Below are 24,163 nucleotides of genomic sequence, written 5' to 3' on the forward strand. Positions count from 1 at the left end.
AGTTGCCGGCCCAAAGTGTGGCCAGGGTGAAACATTGCTGTGGCTGAAGCCCATCCCTTGGGGCCCTGTAAGCAGCGGTCCAAAAGGAGACCCTTGGAGCTCTCCTGGGCCCAGCAGCGCTGACCAGAAGCTCCCTGGCAGTGGGGCCTCTCCGAGCTGGGATCTCCGCACAGACCCCTTTGCCTGCTGCTGCCCCACAGGGAACAGGTCAGTGGAATGTTTTCCTTCCTCCCTAGCCCACATTCCTCTCCTCCAGCAGCTGCTCTGTTCATGCCACCTTCTCCCGGTGACTGCAGTGCCCTTGCCAAGTCCTCCCTGCTCTGCCTTGTGCTTCCCCTCTGCATTTTCTGTGGAACAGCCCAACCCTTCCACCCCTTTCTCCCACCCCACCATTTCCACTGCCCTCCTCCCCTTCACACCTCACTCCTCCCCACTGAATCCTTCCCACTGCAGGGAGCTGCTGAGGACCTGCGTGATCCATTCCTGGATTCTCCAAGCACTGACTCCACATCCACTCTGACCACAGCCAGGGGCCACATCCCACCGCCTGCCCAGCGTCCATCCATGGAGGTGAGCACCCTGTCCCCTCTTTTCACCTCACCGACCGACGGACCTGGTCAGTGTGAGATCAGTGTCTCCAGCGTGACCACACACATTGTGACGCTGCTCATCGGCCTCTGTGGGCTGGCTGGGAATGGGGCTGTCCTTTGGCTCCTCCACATTGATGCCATCACTTACTTTGTGGCCTTCAATCAGGCCAGCATTGATTTCCTCTTCCTCATCATCATGGTCCCCTCTGCCCTGCTCTTCCTGCTGGAGGAAGTCTCCTGCTCTGCTATATTGCCCCCAATGTATCTGAGCTTGCTTTCCCAGCTGTCAGTGGTCTCCTACAACATAGGGCTGTACCGCCTGACATTCATCAGCATTGAGAGGTGCAGGTCCATCCTCTGCCTGTTTTTCTGTGGTTGCCAACTTCCTGAGCGCCTGCTGTGGGTGGTGATGAAAACCCTGTTCTGGGCCCTGTTCTTTGTTGTCACTGCTGTCAATCCCACGGTGACTTCCCTGTGCCAGTCACACGAGCAGGAGCAATGCCGGGTGGCTCTCACCTCCATGTACGCCCTCAACCTCTTCCTAGTCGCTGTACCCATGGTCATTTCCAGCACAATCCTCTACGTTCATTTGAAGCCTGGCTCCCAGCAGCAGCAACACAAGAGGCTCGACATTGTTATTGTCCTCGTTGCACTCTTCAGCCTGCCCCTCAGTCTCTGGAATTTACTGCAGCAGCTCGGTTACACGGTTGTGCCTTCCCAGGTGGTTTTCCTGCTCACCTGCATCACCAGCAGCATCAAACCCTTCATCTACTTCTTGGTGGGAAGCTGGAAAAGAGACTTCTCCATGGGGAGCTGCTGGAGACACTGCTCCATGGAGAGTTGCAGGAGGCCCTGCTCCATGCAGTCCCTAAGGAAAGCGCTCCAAAGGGTGTTTGAGGGGCCAAAAGAAAACACTGCCTGTGGAAATGATCCCACCATGGACACCGGGGTCTGAGCCTGTTGATCCCTTCCACTGCACTGCTGAAGGACCCCAGGACAGTGGCTGAGAGATTCCTTGAGTGACCTGATCAATAAATCCCCACAGGATCACCCTCCCTGTGCTGGTGCATCCCCCACCCCCTTTCCAGGCCGCACTGGGCTCTGATACGTGCTTGGGAGGCCTCAGCCTTGAGGAGCAGCCCCTGGGCTCAGCTCCTCTGGCACTGATCAGAAACACCCTCTGCTCCCAGCAACTGCTGCTGGCCAACGACCTCCTGGGCTTTTGTCAACAGCCTTGGGAATTATGTGACTTCCCTGAATGCCACACCATCCCTGCTCTCACACTTTCACAGAAAGTTGCCGGCCCAAAGTGTGGCCAGGGTGAAACATTGCTGTGGCTGAAGCCCATCCCTTGGGGCCCTGTAAGCAGCGGTCCAAAAGGAGACCCTTGGAGCTCTCCTGGGCCCAGCAGCGCTGACCAGAAGCTCCCTGGCAGTGGGGCCTCTCCGAGCTGGGATCTCTCCCGTCTGCTGCCCTCGGGTGACCCCCGAACGCTGACGGCTCCTGGGCCGATCCCCCAGTGCTGGAGGCCCAAGCCTTGGCACAGTGAGGAGATGCAAACGGATCCGCAGGGAGCATTTCACTGCCTCCCAGGGGAATTTCTCACAGGGACCTTGCACTGACTCTTCCTCTCTGTGTGCACACACGTGTGCATCTGCTCTGGCAAACGTGGGGGAAATGCTGCTCTCTCAGGTGTTGTGGGGCCTGAGACATCTGAGTGGGTCAGGCCTGGAAGCAAGGTTAAGGCATGAGATACCATTGCAGCCAAATGCAGTTCATGTTATTTCCTTGCTAAATTGTTTATTTCGAGGTACAAAAGCAGGAATGGCTGGGAGAAGCAGAGACACTGCTCATGGCCCCAGGTGGAGCAGGGCAGGAACGGGGCTGTCGTAGGGGAAAAGGCGGCCCTGGTGCAGGTCTGGAATTTGACAGAGGGTTCCGGAAGGGTTAGAGGGTTCTGGTAGGGTCTGGAGGAGTTCGGGAAGGGTCTGGATGCTGCTGATCCCAAATGTCCCGACTGGAGGGCAGCAGAGCCCGATGGACAGCACTTCAAGGCAGGGAGTGGCCTTGGGATGAGATGGGATGGGATGGGATGGGATGGGATGGGATGGGATGGGGTGGGATGGGATGGGATAGGGAGAGGGGTGGAGATAGGTATTGGTAGTGATACTGAAATCAGCTGGTAGAAGCTTTCCAACACAATGGGAAGCATTAGGAATCAGGAATTCTTTACCTCCACAGGACACACAGAAGTGACTCTCCACATTTCTGTTTGGGGTGAGACTTTACTACAGGGGTTTTATCCATCATAACCACACTGAGTCTTTAAAGTGTCTTTCTTATCTAATACATAATCATCACTTTCCTAGGACATGTTTCCAGGCATCCACCTCCTTCTCCAACTCCTTTCCTGGTCCTGGAGGATTCAGAGGGGTCTCTGGTGGTCACATTCACTGAGTGCTGTGATATTGAAGGTCACCCTGCTTTGAACTTTTCCTTTGGCCATGTGCTCTTGCTTCTTGTTACAGAACTTAGCCCAAAACCATTGCAGCCCTCCTTATCCGTTTCTGCACTGGCTCCAGCTACATTTGTGATTCTGTGTTCTGCTGCCGAGTCCTGGGGAGCTGGGCTTTCCTCCTCTGTCCTGGGTCCTGGAACACTCTGGCCAGGAGGAGCAGGGACACTGCCAGGAGCCCCTGGTGGAGTGAGGGAAGATCGGGGTTGTTGGGGTGGGGCGGGGGCCCCCGAGACAATCTGGGGTGTTGCAGGCAGTTTCAAAGGGTTCAGGAGAGGGTCGGAGCAGGTTGGAGGAGCTCTGGATGCCGGCAATCCCAAATCCCCCCACTGGAGGAGAGCAGAGCCTGACAGGTCATGCTCGGAGTGGGGGAACGGCTCCATTTGGGAAACCTGAGGGATGTGATCGGGTGGGGTGAGGATGGAGAGTAGGGATAGGGGTGGGAATGGGGATAGGGATGGGAATGGGGATGGGGCGCAGGGATGAGGATCAGATGAGGATAGGAGGAGGAAGCAGCTCAGCTTCCTCAGCAGCTCAGCTGTGCTTCCTCAGCCCAGAGCATGTTTTAGCAATGATCTCGGAGCCCATCCCATAACAGGAGTTGTTTCTGAGAAGCACCCAGCTGCCTCACCTGCACATCCAGCACCACCAGCATCCCCCTGCTGCTGGAGGGACAGTGATCCCTCAGGGAATAGACATGAGGAATGCGAGAAACTTGTCAGGAGAGGGAAGGCAGTTGGAGAATGGGACATTCTGCAGGGAAGGAGGGTTTCTCATCAGGAGGGAAAGAGGAGCCAATCACAAAAATCTTCTTTTAGAGCACCTGAAGAAAGCCACTTTCTCTGTAGGAAAAAAAAAAAAAAAAAAAAAAACAAAACAAAACAAAAAAAAAAAAAAACACAAAACACATCCAAGATAAATAACTCAGAGGACCTGAATTTCTGAAGTAGGCAAAGTTGCAATTTTTCACTCCCCCCCTCCCCCATGTTTCCACTGAGCCTTGGGGAGCAACATCAGAACAGGGCATGGATAGGAGCCAGAGGAATGGGAGTGAGGAGCTCCTGGTGATCTGGGCACTTTCCCCTCCATGTCACTGAACTAGCAGGAGCCACTTTAGGACATGGATCCCAAAGGAGCAAGAGGTACCAGGAAGTGCCACTGGTCTGCACAGACCCCTTTGCCTGCTGCTGCCCCACAGGGAACAGGTCAGTGGAATGTTTTCCTTCCTCCCTAGCTCACCTTCCTCTCCTCCAGCAGCTGCTCTGTTCCTGCCACCCTCTCCCAGTGACTGCTGTGCCCTCCCCAGGTCCTCTCTCTTCTCGTCTGCATTCCGGCTGTATCTCAATACTGAAATGGGTCTGAACAAACTTTCTAACAGAATGCAAAGCATGAGGAAGCAGGAATTCTTTACCTGCACAGGTCATAGATGGATCTCTTCTTGTATTGCATTTGTGGTGAGACTTTACATTAATCCATTATATCCACGTGTAGACATTGAAAAGTGCTGCTTATCTAATAAATAAACACCACTTCCCTAGAACTCATTTCCATGCATACACCTCATCATGGAAGTCCTTTCAGGATCCTGGAGGTTTATTAAGGGTGGGGTCTCTCTGGTGGTCATATTCACTGAATGCTGCCATATTAAAGGTGACTTTGCCTTAAACTTTTCCTCTGGCCATGCGCTGTTGCTTCTTCTTCCAGAACTTGACCCAAAACCACAGCAGGTCTCCTTATCTGTTTCTGCACTGGCTCCAGCCACATTTATCATCCTGTGTGCCAGCCTTTACATCCTTTTATCTTTTTGGCCACTTTACTTTTGAACAGCTTCAGAAGAACTGAAAATTTTTATTCTCTATGTTATTTATCAGCCTCCTGCCAAACAGCCCAAACCTCCCACCCCACCATTTCCACCGCCCTCGTCCCCTGCACATCTCACTGCTCCCCACCGAATCCTTCCTACTGCAGAGAGCTGCTGAGGAGCCTCATGGTCCATCCCTGGATTCTCCAAGCACTGACTCCCCATCCACTCTGACCACAGCCAGGGGCCACATCCCACCGCCTGCCCAGCATCCATCCATGGAGGTGAGCACCATGTCCCCACCTGCCATCTCACCCACTGAAGGAGACGATCTGTGTGAGACAGATGTCATCAACGTGGCCATTCACAGTGTGACACTGCTCATCTGCCTCTGTGGGCTGGCTGGGAACGGGGCTGTCCTCTGGGTCCTTCAACCGAAAAGTTGTAACTCTAAAATCTTTGACGTGGCTGTCGTTGACTTCCTCTTTCTTCTCCTCACAGTCCCCTCCACCCTGCTCTCCCTGGTGGAGGACATGTCCTGCTCTCCTATCGTGCCCCTGCTGTACCTGAATTTACTTTTCCAGCTCTCAGTGGTCTCCTGGTACTGGGGGCTGTACTGGCTGATGCCCAGCAACCCTGTATACTATATGGACAAGCTCTTCCAGCTCTGCTGCCGCTGCAAACTTCCTCTGCGCATGTTTTGGGTAGTGGACAGTGTCCAACGCTGGGCCTTCTTTGCTCTCTTCACTCTCCTTCCCACAGTGATATTCCTGTGCCCGTCACACGAACAGGGGCATTGCCGGGCAGCTTTCATATCCATGTATGCCATCATCCTGCTCTTCTTTGTTGCACCCATGGTAATTTTCATCACAATCAATATCATTAAGGCCAAGTGCGGCTCCCAGCAGCCGCAACCCAAGAGGCGCGACATCGTTATTGTCCTCACTGTGCTCCTCACTCTCCTTCTCATCATCTGGAATTTCCTGCAGCAGCTTGGTTACATCCTTGTGCCCTCCCAGGTTTTTTTCCTGCTTGCCTGCATGAACAGCAGCTTCAAACCCTTCCTCTACTTTGTGGCAGGGAGGTGCTGGATGCCCTGCTCCATGGGGTCCCTCCGGCTCTCCCTCCAGAGGGTCTTTGAGGAGCCAGAACAAAACACTGACCACAGAGAGGATCCTGCCATGGACACAGTGCTCTGAGCCTGTTGATTCCTCCCGCTGCACTGCTGAGAGACCCTGGGACAGTGGCTGAGAGATTCCTGAGTGACCTGATCAATAAATCCCCACAGGATCACCCTCCCTGTGCTGGTGCATCCCCCACCCCCTTTCCAGGCCGCACTGGGCTCTGATACGTGCTTGGGAGGCCTAAGCCTTGAGGAGCAGCCCCTGGGCTCAGCTCCTCTGGCGCTGATCAGAAACACCCTCTGCTCCCAGCAACTGCTGCTGGCCAACAACCTCCTGGGCTTTTGTCAACAGCCTTGGGAATTATGTGACTTCCCTGAATGCCACACCATCCCTGCTCTCACACTTTCACAGAAAGTTGCCGGCCCAAAGTGTGGCCAGGGTGAAACATTGCTGTGGCTGAAGCCCATCCCTTGGGGCCCTGTAAGCAGCGGTCCAAAAGGAGACCCTTGGAGCTCTCCTGGGCCCAGCAGCGCTGACCAGAAGCTCCCTGGCAGTGGGGCCTCTCCGAGCTGGGATCTCTCCCGTCTGCTGCCCTCGGGTGATCCCCGAACGCCGACGGCTCCTGGGCCGATCCCCCAGTGCTTGAGGCCCAGGCCTTGGCACAATGAGGAGATGCAAACGGATCCGCAGGGAGCATTTCACTGCCTCCCAGGGGAATTTCTCACAGGGACCTTGCACTGACTCTTCCTCTCTGTGTGCACACACGTGTGCATCTGCTCTGGCAAACGTGGGGGAAATGCTGCTCTCTCAGGTGTTGTGGTGCCTGAGACATCTGAGTGGGTCAGGCCTGCAAGGAAGTATCAGGCATAAATAAGGTTAAAGGTTGTTTCTCTGCTGAATTGCTAAATTTAATGTATAACTGAAGTACTGTTAACTTTGAGTGCTGTAAAGCTTTTAGGCCATTTGCCTTTTTATCCTTACCTTCACTGTCCTTTTGTCATGCACAGCTGAACACACCCACAAACACACACACAGGGACAGCACTTTTCTGTGCTGTTATTTATTATTAAACCTGGGTTTTACTGATTTCTGTGCTAGTGGTTTTATGCCTTCAGAAATTCTTACTCTCCCCTGGCTTGCGCCTCTCCCTCAGCATGCTCGGATGGTGCAGCTGCAAGGGGAGTGGGAGTCCGTGGTCCTCAGCACCGCCACCCCCTTCCAGGAGCAGGGTGACATGTGTGTTTGTCACCGTTGTCTCCACGGGGCATCAACCCCCTCCCTCTGGCTTCACTGAGGTCTCTGAGCTGGGGGTGTTCAGCCTGGAGAAGGAAAGGCTTCAGGGAGACCTTGGAGCCCCTTCCAGAGCCTAAAGAGGCCCCAAGAACTGGAGAGGCATTTTGGACAAAGACAAAGACAAAGGCCTGAAGTGACAGGACAAGGGGGAATGGCTTCCCACTGCCGGAGAATAGGGTTAGGTGGAATATTGGGAAGAAATTCTTCCCTGTGAGGGTGGAGAGGCCCTGGCACAGGTTCCCAGAGATGCTCTGGCCTCCCCATCCCTGGAAGTGTTCCAGGCCAGGCTGGATGGTGGTTTGAAGCAACCTGGCCTAGTGGAAGGTGTCCCTGCTTGCAAAGGGGTGAGATAAGGGAAAAACAACCACAAGTATTCCCAAGACTGGGGAGGAGGAGGATGAGCTCTGGTGAAGAGCTGGATGGGGCACGACAGCACCCCAGATTCTGGTCTCCAACAGCTTTAATTGCATCATCAAGAGTATTGGCAGTAAGAAATGTGGCCTCTGATGCTGATAACCTGGTTGCAAGCCTGTTGTGGTTTGGCACTGGCCAAACGCCAGGCACCCGCGAAAGCTGTTCGCTCGCCTGCTCTTGCTCTCAGCTGGGCAGAGGAGAAGGAGACAAAAATTAACAAAGGCCTCATGAACTGAGAGGAGAACTGGGAGAAAAAACCCTCCAAGAATAGGAAAATAAAAGGTTCAAATGTAATGGTGTTAAGTCAATTTTTTATTAACAGAGTCAGAGGATGATAATGAGATGTCAAATAAAAGTTTAAAACACCTTTCTTTCCCCCAACCCCTCCCTCCTTCCCACTGACAGTGCACAGAGGCAGGGCGTGGGGGTTCTTCACCAGCACTGCCAACATTGTCAATAAAACATTATTTAGCTGAACATAACCTGGATTATCCTTTCAACTAAGAGAGACTACATATTCTGCTAGTAATTAAAAGAAAGAAAACACATATACCATGGTGTAATAAACTGAGAGCACGTTTGGAAATATCTATAAAAAATCTTGGATATTATATTTTATAAATTGCCTGAAAAGTGTTGTTTCTTTGAACATATCTATGGCAAATAAATTTCCCATATGTTCACAAATTTGACTCAAAGTTGTCATTAGTCTAATGTGCTTTTGCTGTTAGACTTAAACATCTTGGTTTCAGAGGGGACACACCCATGGCTTGTGCTCCCTGGAGCAGCCATGATCCCCAGTGCTCGGAGCTGGGCTGGCACCGGCACAGCTGGCGTGGACACGATGGCCATGGGGATCAGCATTCCCTGTGAGTGCTCCATGAGTGTCACAGCAGACATCTCCGCAAAGATTTTTAATTTTTAATGTTGTGAGCCAGGTGCAAAGGTCTCTCAGCCTTCAGAAATTCTTCCTCTCCGCTGCCTTCAGCTGCCCCCTGAACAGGCCCCGATGGTGCAGCAGCAATGAGAGGAGGAGGCCGTGGTCCTCAGCACAGCCACCCCCTTCCAGGAGCAGGGTGACACCTGTGATTGTCACCACGGGCTCTGTGGGGCATCAGCCTGCTGCCTGTGGCTTCACTGAGGTCACCAGCCCCACCACATCCACACCTTTTCTCCAGCGCCACCACATCCCACACTTTTTCTCCAGCCCCACTCTTATGAACAAGTTCACAAGTTAATGTGGTTAGAGCTGTTAATGCACTTAAAGTCGTAATAAGCTAATTATGTTGATAACTGTTAAACCCTTGTTGTACCCCCACTGTTAACTCCCTTACATACACCCTGATTGTACCCCCCCTTACCTGTACCCTTATTGAATCTCGACTGAAATGAACCATCGTTGTAGCTCTCCCAAGTGAAAGGAAGGAGGAGGCATGCACACTGAAGTCCAAAGCAGCAGCTGTCCCTTCTTCTTCCCTGTGGCACAACCGGTGGCCAAAGGGTGAGGAGGTGTAGAGTGCAGAGTCTGTTGCTGAAGTCCAGAACAACAGCTGTCCCCACTTCTTCCCTAGTGGCGGCCCCAGGGGCCTCTGTCTTTTTGATCTCCGCTTCTCTCAGCCTACTCTAGTCTAGTCTCTTTGGTGATGGTGACGGACAAAAGTCAATCAGGGGATTTGTTTCCCTCTTTCTCAACTAGGGCATTTGTCTATCCCCCTCTACCGTGTTTAGTTCTTTATTTAGGGGTGTCTTTATCCACAAAAAAATACTCCCATGATCCCAGGGGGTTTTCTTATTTGCATTTTAGTCCCAGAATGTCGGTGTGGTGGGGGGAGGCAGGTTATCTCTAGGTAGTTTAGAGAAAACAAACAGAGCAATTAGCTAATTAACATTTCGATATCGGTAGCCAGCAGTCACTCCAGCATTGCCACAGGAATTAGGAAGGCCCTGCCTGCCTCTCTGGGGAACACCTGGAAACTTTGTTCATTACATCAGGTATTGCCTCTGCTGCTCCCCAAAATGGTGGCCGGAAACATTCCCAGGAATATGCAAATTAAGAAAAGCTCAAGAAAATCCAACAAAAGACCCTAGAAATGATGAGCCAACCCAAAATTTGAAGAACTAAGTGACTGGACCTACTGGTGGGAAGTCCCTCTACTCCACCAACAAGGTTTTAAACGTCAACATCACCTAAGTAGAACTGGACTAGAATGAGGACCCTAGCCAACGAGCTGGAAGATGTCTTCCTAGGCATGCCCATGAGGATGGAAGCCCCAGTTCTGCTGTGAAGCAAAACTGCTCATCTGCTCCTCTGTCTCGCCAACGGGAGCAGAGGCGGTGTGCGCGACCCCTCGGGCCCCCACCCAGAGCCGATCACTTAATAAAGACATTAAAAAGGAGCTGGTCTCCTGGCCCGTTTATCACACCACCACATCCCATACCTTTTCTCCAGCCCCACCACATCCCACACCTTCCCACCACATCTTCCCACCAGCTCCATCATGTCCCATGCCTCCCACACCAAACTCCCATCCCACTCCCCATGCAACCCACCCACCACCCATCCTTCCCATCCCTCCCAGCCCCATGCTGAGGCTCCAGTCCCTCCCCACGGGCTGCTCACCCCAGGCCATCCTGTAAGGCTTTGGGGCAGTGTTTCTCTTGCAGACACCTGTTGCAGTTCGAATTTATTTTATTGATTCCTTGTTAAGTGGTTCATCCTGTTGTACCCCCATGTCCTCCCCGAGTTGGTTTACTCCTGGGTTTTATCTTCCCTCAAAGCTGTCCCTTATGCCATTCCCTGCCTATTGTTCCAGCTCTTTCCCTGCCTGTCAAGGCAACCCAGCCCTTGATTACTGAACCTTCTGTGCCACTTAAACCTTGGGCCAATCCCTGTCTGCAACACACCTTGGAATTCCCCTACTCCTTGAAGCCCTATTGGCCCATGTGACCCATCCTCTCCACCCTCCTACCCCAACTGGTCCCAGACACTTGATGAAATCCCCTCACTTCTCCCCTAAGGATTCGCTCTTGGTTAACTGATTGTATCCTCCCCCTGACTTGTATCTGCACAAAACCCCTTGCACAATAGAGCTAGAGGCTTTTTGTCCTGATCCCTTCACCTGGATTAAGCTGTTCCTTGTGGAATCTCAAGACGGAGAGCCTCCTCCGCCCTCCTTTGCCTGGTCCCTGTCATGGTTTGTGTCTGGCACCTTAGAGGAAGTGGATCTAAAGGTTCTGCCCCTGGTAAATCCCCATAAGGAGGCAGTTCCCCACTCCTGGCGTGGCACCAGAGTTCTAAGAGCTAGCCCGAGTTCAGGCAGCCACTTCAGATGCCCCCTCCCGAGCTTCATTCCTGGTGTCCAGCTCCCCAACTTCCTTTGGAGAGAAACAAGAGGCAGTAGAGGGATGGCTCCACTGGTGTTTATTGGGGTGGAGAAGCATGGAATTGCCAGGAGGAGTGGAAACACTGCTGGGGATCCCGTGTGGGGCAGGAGAGCAGCAGGGATGTCTGGAGGGGAAGGCAGCATGGGGGGAATTTCTAGAGGATGTCAGAGGGGGGCTGGATGCCTTAGGATTTTAGCCTTTATATTTTTCAAATCCTGTACTGCATTAGTGCATAACTCTAAACACCATGGAAAGTGTTAGTTAACTGTCTTCCCATTTTGGTCAGACAAAACAATCCCTCTAGGCCTGAAATTCAAGCACACTCTCCTGCCTCAGGCCCCAAAAAGTGTAGGCAAAAGTGACTTGGGTGGGGAGCAAACTGGGGGTAAATGACTTCATTACCTGAAGCTGTAACTGGGGGATTCCCCCCTGATTTGTAAATGGACCAGACTTAGATCGGTCTGAAAACCTCGTGACCATGGTCCATTTTGGGTGTAGCCCCTCTCAGAGGCTTTGACTGCCCAAGGGGCACCTTTTGAAGGCTTTTGATAAATACCCACTTTCATTCTCTTCACCTTGTCTAGCCTCTCTTCTAGGAAGCCACCCCAAGGCATCAGGCAGGCAGGGGCTGGAGGGGGCAGGAGGGGTCTGGGTGCCACCAATCCCAAATCTCCCACTGGATGGCAGCAGAGCCCCACAGGCCACACTTGCAGCCAGGGAATGGCCTCCAACTGGGAAAGCAGCGGGATGGGATGGGATGGGATGGGATGGGATGGGATGGGATGGGATGGGATGGGATGGGATGGGATGGGATGGGATGGGATGGGATGGGATGGGATGGGGAGTGGAGCAGAGATAGGGTGAGGAGTGAAACCAAGATGAGACAGAATGAAGTTCCTAACACCAACTAATGCTGTTACCAAGGGAAGTATTAGGCAGCAGGACATGCAGAAGGATCTCTCCTCATTTCTGTGTGTGTCATGAGACACTGCAGCAGTGTTTCTATCCGGTATAACCATACACAGACATTAAAGACTTTTTCTTATCTAGTACATAAACACATTTTCCTAGAACTCATTTCCATGCAACCTCTTCCAGCTGGGCATCCTTTGCTGGTCCTCAAGATTCATTGAGAGGGGTCTCTGGTGTTCAGATTCACTGAGTGCTGTGATATTAAAAGTGACCCTGCCTTGTACTTTTCCTTTGGCCATGTGCTCTTGCTTCTTGTTACAGAACTTGCTCCAGTAATACTGTGGGCCTCCTTATCACTTTCCCCACTAATCCCAGCCACATTTATCATCCTGTGTTCACAACTTTATATCCTTTTATCTTTCTGCCCAGTTAGTTTTTAAGCAGCTTCAGGGGAGGTGATAAATGTTTCTTCTCTCTCATTTATCAATATCATACAAACCAGCCCAACCCTCCCACCTCCCTCTCCCACCCCAATATTTCCACCACCCTCCGCCCCTGCACATCTCACTTCTCTCCACTGAATCCTTCCCACTGCAGGGAGCTGCTGAGGAGTCGCATGGTCCATTCCTGGATTCTCCAAGCACTGACTCCACATCCACTCTGACCACAGCCAGGGGCCACATCCCACTGCCTGCGCAGCGTCCATCCATGGAGGTGAGCACCGTGTCCCCTCTTTTCACCTCACCAACCGACGGACCTGGTCAGTGTGAGATCAGTGTCTCCAGTGTGACCACACACATTGTGACTCTGCTCATCGGCCTCTGTGGGATGGTTGGGAATGGGGCTTTCCTCCAGCTCCTCCACATTAATGCCATCACCGACTTCATCTTCAACCAAGCCATCACCGACTTCCTCTTCCTCATTTTCATGGTCCCCTCTGCCCTGCTCTTCCTGCTGGAGGAAGTCTCCTGCTCTGCTATAATGCCCCCAATGTATCTGAGCTTGCTTTTTTCTCTGTCACGGTTCTCCTACAACATAGGGCTGTACCGCCTGACATTCATCAGCATTGAGAGGTGCAGGTCCATCCTCTGCCTGTTTTTCTGTGGTTGCCAACTTCCTGAGCGCCTGCTTTTGATGATGATGAGTGTCCTATTCTGGGCCTTTCTCTTTGTTGTCATCGCTGTCAATCCCATGGTGACTTCCCTGTGCCAGTCACACGAGCAGGAGCAATGCCGGGTGGCTCTCACCTCCATGTACGCCCTCAACCTCTTCCTAGTTGCTGTACCCATGGTCATTTCCAGCACAATCCTCTACGTTCATTTGAAGCCTGGCTCCCAGCAGCAGCAACACAAGAGGCTCGACATTGTTATTGTCCTCGTTGCACTCTTCAGCCTGCCCCTCAGTCTCTGGAATTTACTGCAGCAGCTCGGTTACACGGTGGTGCCTTCCCAGGCGGTTTTCCTGCTCACCTGCATCACCAGCAGCATCAAACCCTTCATCTGCTTCTTGGTGGGAAGCTGGAAAAGAGACTTCTCCATGGGGAGCTGCTGGAGACACTGCTCCATGGAGAGTTGCAGGAGGCACTGCTCCATGCAGTCTCTAAGGAAAGCGCTCCAAAGGGTGTTTGAGGGGCCAAAAGAAAACACTGCCTGTGGAAATGATCCCACCATGGACACAGAGGTCTGAGCCTGTTGATCCCTTCCACTGCACTGCTGAAGGACCCCAGGACAGTGGCTGAGAGATTCCTGAGTGACCTGATCCATAAATCCCCACAGGATCACCCTCCCTGTGCTGGTGCATCCCCCACCCCCTTTCCAGGCCGCACTGGGCTCTGATACGTGCTTGGGAGGCCTCAGCCTTGAGGAGCAGCCCCTGGGCTCAGCTCCTCTGGCGCTGATCAGAAACACCCTCTGCTCCCAGCAACTGCTGCTGGCCAACGACCTCCTGGGCTTTTGTCAACAGCCTTGGGAATTATGTGACTTCCCTGAATGCCACACCATCCCTGCTCTCACACTTTCACAGAAAGTTGCCGGCCCAAAGTGTGGCCAGGGTGAAACATTGCTGTGGCTGAAGCCCATCCCTTGGGGCCCTGTAAGCAGCGGTCCAAAAGGAGACCCTTGGAACTCTCCTGGGCCCAGCAGCGCTGACCAGAAGCTCCCTGGCAGTGGGGCCTCTCCGAGCTGGGATCTCTCCCGTCTGCTGCCCTTGGGTGACCCCTGAATGCCGACGGCTCCTGGGCCAATCCCCCAGTGCTCGAGGCCCAAGCCTTGGCACAGTGAGGAGATGCAAACCGATTCGCAGGGAGCATTTGCCCCATATCCACTGCAGCCCTCTTAATCTGTTTTTGCACTGGTTGCAACCACGTTTATCATATTGTGTTCTTCTCAAGAGCACAGGGGAGCTGGGCTTTTCTCCTCCCTTCTGGGTTTTAGAACAATATGGCTAGGAGGAGCAGAGACACTGCTTGGGTTCCTGGGTGGAGCGGGGCAGGATTGTGACTGTTGGGTGGAAAAGGGGGTCCTGGGGACAGTCTGGGTTGTTGGAGGCGGTTTTGGAGGGCTCAGGGCAGTGTCAGAGGGGGTTGGAGAGGGTCTGGGTACCAGAAACCCCAAATCTCCCCACTGGAGGACCGCAGAGCCTGACAGGCCACGCTGGGAACGGGGGAGTGGCTGCAGTCTGTGAAAGCTGAGAGATGTCATAGGATGGGATGTGGATGGAGAATGGGGTGGGGCTGGGGAAGGGGAGCAGGGATGAGGATGGGGTGGGGATAGAATGGAGAGCAGCTCAGCATCCTTTGGCTCAGAGCATGTTTTGGCAATGATGATGGAGGTATTACTATACTGGGAGTTGATTCTGAGAAACACACAGCTGCTATATCAAGACTACCAGCATTTCCAGCATTCCAGTGCAGCCAGTACCTCCAGCATCCCTCTGCTGCTGGAGGGACAATGACCCCTCAGGGAAGAGAAACAAGGAATGGTAGAAACCATCCCCTTTTGGGAAAGGGAAGGCAGTCAGAGAATGGACATTCTTCTGGGAAGAAGTGTTTTTAATCAGGAGGAAATGAGGAGCCATTCACAAGGAAAAGCCTTTTCTTTTTTTTTTTTTTTTTTTTTTTTTTTTTTATTTGTGCCAAAAACTCTAAGGCTATGTAACTCTGACCCAGCCAAAGTTGTAAAACCACTTCTGTCTGCCCTGTGACCCCACTGAATCTTGGGGAGCAACACCAGCACAGGGCACAGAGGGACAGGAGTGGGGAGCTCCTGGAGATCTGGGGATGTTCTTCTGCATGTAACTGACCTGAGATGATCCACTCTGGGATATGGATTCCAAAAGGGCAAGAGGTACCAGGCAGCACGGCTCATCTGGAGCTCATCAGACCCCTTTGCCTGCTGCTCCCTCACAGGGAACAAGTCAATGGAATGTTTTCCTTCCTCCCTACCCCAACTTCCTCTCCTCCAGCAGCTCCTCTGTTCCTGCCACCCTCTCCCAGTGACTGCAGTGCCCTCCCCAGCTCCCTCATCCTCTGCCCTGTGCTTCCCTTCTGTGTCTCCTGCTGAACATCCCAACCCTCCACCTTCCTCTCCCAACCCACAATTTCCACTACCCTCCTCCCCTGCACATCTCATTTCTCTCCACTAAATCCTTGCCACTGCAGGAGCTACTCTGTGGTCCATCCCGAGATTCTCCAAGCACTGATTCCACATCCACTCTGACCACAGCCAGGGCCACATCCCACTGCCTGCCCAGCATCCATCCATGGAGGTGAGCACCATGTCCCCCCCTGCCATCTCACTCACTGAGGGAGACAGTCTGTGTGAGACAGATGTCCCCAGTGTGGCCATACACAGTGTGACACTGCTCATCTGCCTCTGTGGGCTGGCTGGGAATGGGGCTGTCCTCTGGGTCCTCAGGTTCCACATCCAGAGGGACACCATGAAACACATCACTGCCTACATCCTTGACCTGGCCAAAATCAAGTTCCTCATCTTCATGGTCCCCTCCACTCTGCTCTTCCTGCTGGTGGATTTGGCCTGCTCTGCCATTATGTCCCCAGCAGACATAAGCTTCCTTTTCCTCCTCTTTGTGATGTTCTACAGCCTAGGGCTGTACCGGCTGACGGCCATCAGCATTGAGAGGTGCAGGTCCATCCTCTGCCCACGTGGGCTCTTCTGCCACCTTCCCCAGCACCTGCCATGGGTGCTGGTGAGTGCCATGCTCTGGGCCCTTTCCATCACTGCCATCGCTGCCATTTCTGCGGTGACTTCCCTGTGCAAGTCACAGGAACACAAGGGGGCTGCTGGGGGCTCTCATCTCCCTCCACATCCTCAACTTCCTCATCTTTGCTCCATCCGTGGTCATTTCCTGCACAATCCTCTTCATTCATCTCAAGGGTAGCTCCCAGCAGCAGCAATTCAAGAGGCTCAACATCATTGTCTTTCTCTCTGTGCTCCTCACTCTCCCCCTCAGTCTCTGGAATTTCCTGCAGCAGATCGGCTACACCACTGTGTCCCCCCAGGTTGTTCTCCTGTTCGCTGCATGCACAGCAGCATCAACCCCTTCATCTGCTTCTCAGTAACAAAGTGCTGGAGGCGCTGCTGCAGGGAGTCCTTCAGGGAGTGCCTCCACAAGGTCTCTGAGGAGCCAGAAGGAAGCACTGCACACAGTAATGATGCCAGCAGGGACACAGGGGACTAAGCCTGCTGAACCCTTCAAATGCCCCAGTGCAGGACCATGGGGCAGTGACCTAGGATGACCCTCTCACCTTTATTCCTGCAGGAGAAGGCAGCAGGGGTATTGCCAAGGGCCCATGTGTGAGGGGTGCTCTGCAGGGAGGACATTGGAGAATGGCTTTGCTCCTCCCTCATGGGTCCTAGAGCCTCAAAAGGATCGCTCCCAACAGGGCTGTGATCCCAAAATTCTCCCTGGCACCTGGTACCTGCATCCCACTGAGGTCTGATATCAATAAACAGCACCGTGAACCCTGAGCTGCCTTCGCCCCCTCTGCCAGTGCTTCCCAGCTTCCTCTGGCTCCTGCTGCCAGCCGGGAATGTGGCTGGAGGGAGGGGACAGAGAGGTCAGGAATTAGCCAGGTTAGCCAGGAATTTAGCCAGGAATTTTGTGATTGTTTCGAAATTTCATAATGAATTATGTTTAATTAGTCAGAGCATATTTGACTGTGGTTTTTTAGCTGATTTTGATTTAGATCTGACTTGCCTGAGTGTCAGTACAAAACTCTATCGACCCATAGTCCTTAGAGAACTTATTCAATAGTTGGAGAACAAAATTCAATAAAGTATTTTTTAACATTTAACATATAACTAGAAATTAATTGGATGTCTTAGAATAAGAATTATATCTTGAGAGAATTAGGAATTAAGAAGCCTATACATACCAGGAGACTTAATTAATAAATTGCAAGAGATAAATTGCAATGGCAATAGGAGAGACATTTCCTAGGCTTGTACACCTCAGAAAACTTAATCAATGGTAATTGTCTAACCAATACATCAAATTTAATAAAACATTGCTTAGCTGGAAAAAACCTGGGTTATCCATTTAACTAAGATAGACAGCATATTCGGGTAATAATTAAAAGAAAAAAAAAAAAACACACCTACACCATGAAATAAAATTTGGGAGTGCATTTGGGAGTATCTATAAAAAAATATTGGATATTACAGTCTATAAAAATGCCAAAAAATTATTGTTTCCTTGAACACGTCTATGGCAAATAAATTTCCCATATGTTCACAATTTTGACTCAAAATTTTTATTAGTCCAACACAATTTCTTGATAGACTTAAACATCTTGGTTTCAGAGGGGACACACCCATGGCTTGTGCTCCCTGGAGCAGCCATGATCCCCAGTGCCCAGAGCTGGGCTGGCACCGGCACAGCTGGCAAGGACACGATGGCCATGGGGATCAGCATTCCCTGTGAGTGCTGTGTGAGTGTCACAGCAACGATCTCCCCAAAGATCTTTAATTTTTAATGTTGTGAGCCAGGTGCAAAGGTCTCTCAGCCTTCAGAAATTCTTCCTCTCCGCTGCCTTCAGCTGCCCCCTCAGCAGGCCCCGATGGTGCAGCAGCAATGAGAGGAGGAGGCCGTGGTCCTCAGCACAGCCACCCCCTTCCAGGAGCAGGGTGACACCTGTGATTGTCACCACGGGCTCTGTGGGGCATCAGCCTGCTGCCTGTGGCTTCACTGAGGTCACCAGCCCCACCACATCCACGCCTTTTCTCCAGCCCCACCACATCCCACACCTTCCCACCACATCTTCCCACCAGCTCCATCACATCCCACGCCTCCCACACCAACCTCCCATCCCACTCCCCATGCAGCCCGCCCACCACCTGTCCTTCCCATCCCTCCCAGCCCCATGCCTGAGACTCCAGTCCCTCCCCATGGGCTGCTCACCCCAGGCTGCCTCGTGAGGTTTTGAGGCAGTGTTTCTCTTGCAGACACCCCTCCCGAGCTTCATCCCTGGTGTCCAGCCCCCCAACTTCCTTTGGAGAGAAACAAGAGGCAGTTGAGGGATGGCTCCACTGGTGTTTATTGGGGTGGAGAAGCATGGAATTGCCAGGAGGAGTGGAAACACTGCTGGGGATCCCGTATGGGGCAGGAGAGCAGCAGGGATGTCTGGAGGGGAAGGCAGCATGGGGGGAATTTCTAGAGGATGTCAGAGGGGGGCTGGATGCCTTAGGATTTTAGCCTTTATATTTTTCAAATCCTGTACTGCATTAGTGCATAACTCTAAACACCATGGAAAGTGTTAGTTAACTGTCTTCCCATTTTGGTCAGACAAAACAATCCCTCTAGGCCTGAAATTCAAGCACACTCTCCTGCCTCAGGCCCCAAAAAGTGTAGGCAAAAGTGACTTGGGTGGGGAGCAAACTGGGGGTAAATGACTTCATTACCTGAAGCTGTAACTGGGGGATTCCCCCCTGATTTGTAAATGGACCAGACTTAGATCGGTCTGAAAACCTCGTGACCATTGTCCATTTTGGGTGTAGCCCCTCTCAGAGGCTTTGACTGCCCAAGGGGCACCTTTTGAAGGCTTTTGATGAATACCCACTTTCATTCTCTTCACCTTGTCTAGCCTCTCTTCTAGGAAGCCACCCCAAGGCATCAGGCAGGCAGGGGCTGGAGGGGGCAGGAGGGGTCTGGGTGCCACCAATCCCAAATCTCCCACTGGATGGCAGCAGAGCCCCACAGGCCACACTTGCAGCCAGGGAATGGCCTCCAACTGGGAAAGCAGCGGGATGGGATGGGATGGGATGGGATGGGATGGGATGGGATGGGATGGGATGGGATGGGATGGGATGGGATGGGATGGGATGGGATGGGATGGGATGGGATGGGGAGCAGAGATGGGGAAGAGGAGTGATACCAAGATGAGACAGAATGAAGTTCCTAACACCAACTAATGCTGTTACCAAGGGAAGTATTAGGCAGCAGGACATGCAGAAGGATCTCTCCTCATTTCTGTGTGTGTCATGAGACACTGCAGCAGTGTTTCTATCCGGTATAACCATACACAGACATTAAAGACTTTTTCTTATCTAGTACATAAACACATTTTCCTAGAACTCATTTCCATGCAACCTCTTCCAGCTGGGCATCCTTTGCTGGTCCTCAAGATTCATTGAGAGGGGTCTCTGGTGTTCAGATTCACTGAGTGCTGTGATATTAAAAGTGACCCTGCCTTGAACTTTTCCTTTGGCCATGTGCTCTTGCTTCTTGTTACAGAACTTGCTCCAGTAATACTGTGGGCCTCCTTATCACTTTCCCCACTAATCCCAGCCACATTTATCATCCTGTGTTCACAACTTTATATCCTTTTATCTTTCTGCCCAGTTAGTTTTTAAACAGCTTCAGGGGAGGTGAAAATGTTTCTTCTCTCTCATTTATTAATATCATACAAACCAGACCAACCTTCCCACCTCCCTCTGCCACCCCAACATTTCCACCACCCTCCGCCCCTGCACATCTCACTTCTCTCTACTGAATCCTTCCCACTGCAGGGAGCAGCTGAGGAGTTGCATGGTCCATTCCTGGATTCTCCAAGCACTGACTCCACATCCACTCTGACCACAGCCAGGGGCCACATCCCACTGCCTGCGCAGCGTCCATCCATGGAGGTGAGCACCGTGTCCCCTCTTTTCACCTCACCGACCGACGGACCTGGTCAGTGTGAGATCAGTGTCTCCAGCGTGACCACACACATTGTGACGCTGCTCGTCGGCCTCTGTGGGCTGGCTGGGAATGGGGCTGTCCTTTGGCTCCTCCACATTCATGCCACCACTTATATTGTGGCCTTCAACCAGGCCAGCGTTGATTTCCTTTTCCTCATCATCACAGTCCCCTCTGCCCTTCTCTTCCTGCTGGAGGAAGTCTCCTGTTCTGCTATAATGCCCCAAATGTATCTGAGCTTGCTTTCCCAGCTATCACTGTTCACCTACACCATGGGGCTCTACCAACTGATGTTCATCAGCATTGAGAGGTGCAGGTCCATCCTCTGCCTGTTTTTCTGCGGTTGCCAACTTCCTGAGCGCCTGCTGTGGGTGGTGATGAAAACCCTGTTCCGGGCCTTGTTCTTTGTTGTCATTGCTGTCAATCCCACGGTGACTTCCCTGTGCCAGTCACACGAGCAGGAGCAATGCCGGGTGGCTCTCACCTCCATGTACGCCCTCAACCTCTTCCTAGTTGCTGTACCCATGGTCATTTCCAGCACAATCCTCTACGTTCATTTGAAGCCTGGCTCCCAGCAGCAGCAACACAAGAGGCTCGACATTGTTATTGTCCTCGTTGCACTCCTCAGCCTGCCCCTCAGTCTCTGGAATTTACTGCAGCAGCTCGGTTACACGGTTGTGCCCTCTCAGGCGGTTTTCCTGCTCACCTGCATCACCGGCAGCATCAAACCCTTCATCTACTTCTTGGTGGGGAGCTGGAAAAGAGACTTCTCCATGGGGAGCTGCTGGAGACACTGCTCCATGGAGAGTTGCAGGAGGCACTCCTCCATGCAGTCCCTAAGGAAAGCGATCCAAAGGGTGTTTGAGGGGCCAAAAGAAAACACTGCCTGTGGAAATGATCCCACCATGGACACAGAGGCCTGAGCCTGTTGATCCCTTCCACTGCACTGCTGAAGGACCCCAGGACAGTGGCTGAGAGATTCCTGAGTGACCTGATCAATAAATCCCCACAGGATCACCCTCCCTGTGCTGGTGCATCCCCCACCCCCTTTCCAGGCCGCACTGGGCTCTGATACGTGCTTGGGAGGCCTCAGCCTTGAGGAGCAGCCCCTGGGCTCAGCTCCTCTGGCGCTGATCAGAAACACCCTCTGCTCCCAGCAACTGCTGCTGGCCAACGACCTCCTGGGCTTTTGTCAACAGCCTTGGGAATTATGTGACTTCCCTGAATGCCACACCATCCCTGCTCTCACACTTTCACAGAAAGTTGCCGGCCCAAAGTGTGGCCAGGGTGAAACATTGCTGTGGCTGAAGCCCATCCCTTGGGGCCCTGTAAGCAGCGGTCCAAAAGGAGACCCTTGGAGCTCTCCTGGGCCCAGCAGCGCTGACCAGAAGCTCCCTGGCAGTGGGGCCTCTCCGAGCTGGGATCTCTCCCGTCTTAAGGTTAAGGCACGAGATACCATTGCAGCCAAATGCAGTTCATTTTATTTCCTTGCTAAATTTTTTATTTCGAGGTACAAAGCAGGAATGGCTGGGAGAAGCAGAGACACTGCTCATGGCCCCAGGTGGAGCAGGGCCGGAACGGGGCTGTCGTAGGGGAAAAGGCGGCCCTGGGGCGGGTCTGGAGGTTGTCAGAGAGGTCCAGAAAGGTCAGAGGGTTCTGGTAGGGTCTGGAGGACGTCAGGAAGAGTCTGGATGCAGCTGATCCCAAATGTCCTGACAGGAGGGCAGCAGAGCCCAATAGGCTGTGTTGAGAGATGGAGAGAAGCATCAAGATGGGATGGGATGGGATGGGATGGGATGGGATGGGATGGGATGGGATGGGCTGGGATGGGATGGGATGGGATGGGATGGGATGGTGAGAGTGCTGGGGATTTGGCGTGATACTGAAATCAACCTGAATAAACTTTTAAACACAGCAGGAGGCAATAGGAAGCAGGAATTCTTTACATGCACAGGACAGACAGAAGTATCTCTCATTGTTCTCTGTGTGGTGAGGCTTTACAAGAGAGGTTTTATCCATCATAACCACACATAGATATTAAAAAGTTTTTCTTGTCTAACCATAGACATAATTTTCTTAAAATTTATTTCCAGTTGTCAGCCTCCTACTAGAATCATTTTTTTGATCCTGGAGGATCATTCAGGAGGGTCTCTGGTGGTCTCATTCACTGAGTGCTGTGATATTAACGGTGACCTTACTTTGAACATTTCCTCAGGCCATGCACTGTTGCTTCTTGTTCCAGAACTTGCCCCTAAAATACTGCATGCCTCCTTATCTGTTTCTGCACTGGCTCCAGCCACGTTTATCATCCTGCGTGTCTGCCTTTACATCCTTTTATCTTTCTGCCTGGTTAGTCTTTAAGCAGCTTCATGGGAGGTGAAAATGTTTATTCTCTATATTCTTTATCAGTCTCCTGCTGAACAGCCCAAACCTCCCACCTCCCTCTCCCACCCCAACATTTCCACCACCTTCCTCCCCTGCACATCTCACTCTTCCCCACTGAATCCTTCCCACTGCAGGGAGCTGCTGAGGAGTCACGTGGTCCATCCCTGGATTCTCCAAGCACTGACTCCCCATCCACTCTGACCACAGCCAGGGCCACATCCCACCGCCTGCCCAGTGTCCATCCATGGAGGTGAGCACCGTGTCCCCACCTGCCATCTCACGCACTGGAGATGCTCTGTGTGAGGTAGATTTCACCAGCATGGCCATAGACAGTGTCCTGCTGCTCATCTGCCTCTGTGGTGTGACCGGGAACGGGGCTGTGCTCTGCCTCCTCCACAGGAATTCCATCACGCTCTACATCTTCGACCTGGCCTTTGCCGAGTCCCTCTTCCTCCTCCTCATGGTGCCCTCCACCCTGTTCTACCTGCTGGAGAACATGTCCTGCTCCACCATCATGCCCCTGACTTATTTGAGGATACTTTTCCTGCTGTCACTGCTCCCCTACAACCTGGGGCTGTACTTGCTGACAGCAATCAGCACTGACAGGTGCACATCCATCCTCTGCCCATGCTGGTGCGACAGACACCATCCCCAGTGCTTTTTGGAGGTGGTGAATGCCCTCTTATGGGCCTTGTCTGTCGGTTTAACCGTCACCATTACTTCCCTGTGCCTCTGCCAGGAGCACGAGCACTGCCGGGGAGCTCACATCACCATGTATGCCCTCAACCTCTTCCTCTTCGCTTCAGCCATGATCATTTCCAGCACAGTCCTCTTTGTTAAGGTCACGTCTGGCCCCCAGCAGCAGCAACCCAGGAGACTTGACATTGCTATCCTCCTAAATGCGCTCTTTGTCCTCCTCTTTGCTCTCCCCCTCAGCCTCTGCAATTTCCTGCAGCAGCACAACACTGTGTCCTCCCAGGCGGTTTTCCTGCTCACCTGCATCACCAGCAGCATCAAACCCTTAATCTGTTTCTTGGTGGGGACCTGTGGGAGGGACTGCTCCATGGAGAGCTGCAGGAGGCACTTCTCCATGCAGTCCCTAAGGAAAGCCCTCCTCAGCATCTTTGGGGAGCCAAAAGAAAACACTGCCCACAGCAATGCTGCTGCTATGGACATGGGGATCTGAGCCTGTGATCCCTTCCCCTACTCTGCTGAAGGACCCTGGGACAGTGGCTGAGGTTTTCCTTGAGTCACCTGAGCCAGGAACTCTCCCATTTGCTGCACTCGGAGGATCCTTGAATGCTCACTAGTCCTGGACAGATCCCTCCACTCCCCTAGGCCCAACCCTTCGCCTGGTGAGGAGCTGCAAAGGCATCCAGAGTGAGCATTTCACTGGCTTTGAGGGGAATTTCTCACGGGGACCTTGCACTGACTGTTTCTCTGCATCCATAAAAGTGACATATTTCTTGTTTCATTCACTGGATTTTCTTTATTAAGTTTTTTTGTTGGTTTTTTTTGGTGGGTTTTTTTTTTGGGGTTTTTTTTTTTT

General features: G+C 52.4%; 3 protein-coding genes across 4 annotated transcripts in view; all 3 read left to right on the forward strand.

Moving 5' to 3' along the window:
• LOC137476195 (proto-oncogene Mas-like) overlaps window positions 1-14,747 on the forward strand; it is a 35,672-nt gene extending 20,925 nt beyond the window's left edge. Inside the window, exons 2-3 of the mRNA XM_068194318.1 lie at window positions 5,074-5,925; window positions 13,486-14,747. Of these exons, the coding sequence (XP_068050419.1) occupies window positions 5,185-5,925; window positions 13,486-13,719 (975 nt within the window). The 5' untranslated portion in view covers window positions 5,074-5,184 and the 3' untranslated portion in view covers window positions 13,720-14,747. The remainder of the gene's footprint in view (window positions 1-5,073; window positions 5,926-13,485) is intronic.
• Window positions 565-2,667, forward strand: LOC137476193 (mas-related G-protein coupled receptor member A1-like). The gene has a single exon (XM_068194314.1). It carries the CDS (start codon window positions 565-567, stop codon window positions 1,543-1,545), a length of 981 nt encoding a protein of 326 aa, XP_068050415.1. The 3' UTR covers window positions 1,546-2,667.
• A 1,030-nt stretch (window positions 14,748-15,777) lies between the features above and the next one.
• On the forward strand, window positions 15,778-24,014 carry LOC137476192 (mas-related G-protein coupled receptor member H-like). 2 transcript variants are annotated; one of them, XM_068194313.1, is made up of 3 exons: window positions 15,778-15,798; window positions 20,061-20,177; window positions 22,865-24,014. In XM_068194313.1, the coding sequence occupies exons 1-3, from the start codon at window positions 15,793-15,795 to the stop codon at window positions 23,798-23,800; spliced, it is 1,059 nt and encodes a 352-aa protein (XP_068050414.1). In that variant the 5' UTR covers window positions 15,778-15,792; the 3' UTR covers window positions 23,801-24,014. The 2 variants fall into 2 exon arrangements, with proteins under 2 accessions (XP_068050414.1, XP_068050413.1); XM_068194312.1 differs by lacking the exon at window positions 22,865-24,014 and having other exon boundaries at window positions 20,061-21,175.
• The last annotated feature ends 149 nt before the right edge of the window (window positions 24,015-24,163 follow it).

Source organism: Anomalospiza imberbis, chromosome 6 (assembly GCF_031753505.1).
Source record: "Anomalospiza imberbis isolate Cuckoo-Finch-1a 21T00152 chromosome 6, ASM3175350v1, whole genome shotgun sequence".
Classification (NCBI taxonomy): Eukaryota; Metazoa; Chordata; class Aves; order Passeriformes; family Viduidae; genus Anomalospiza; species Anomalospiza imberbis.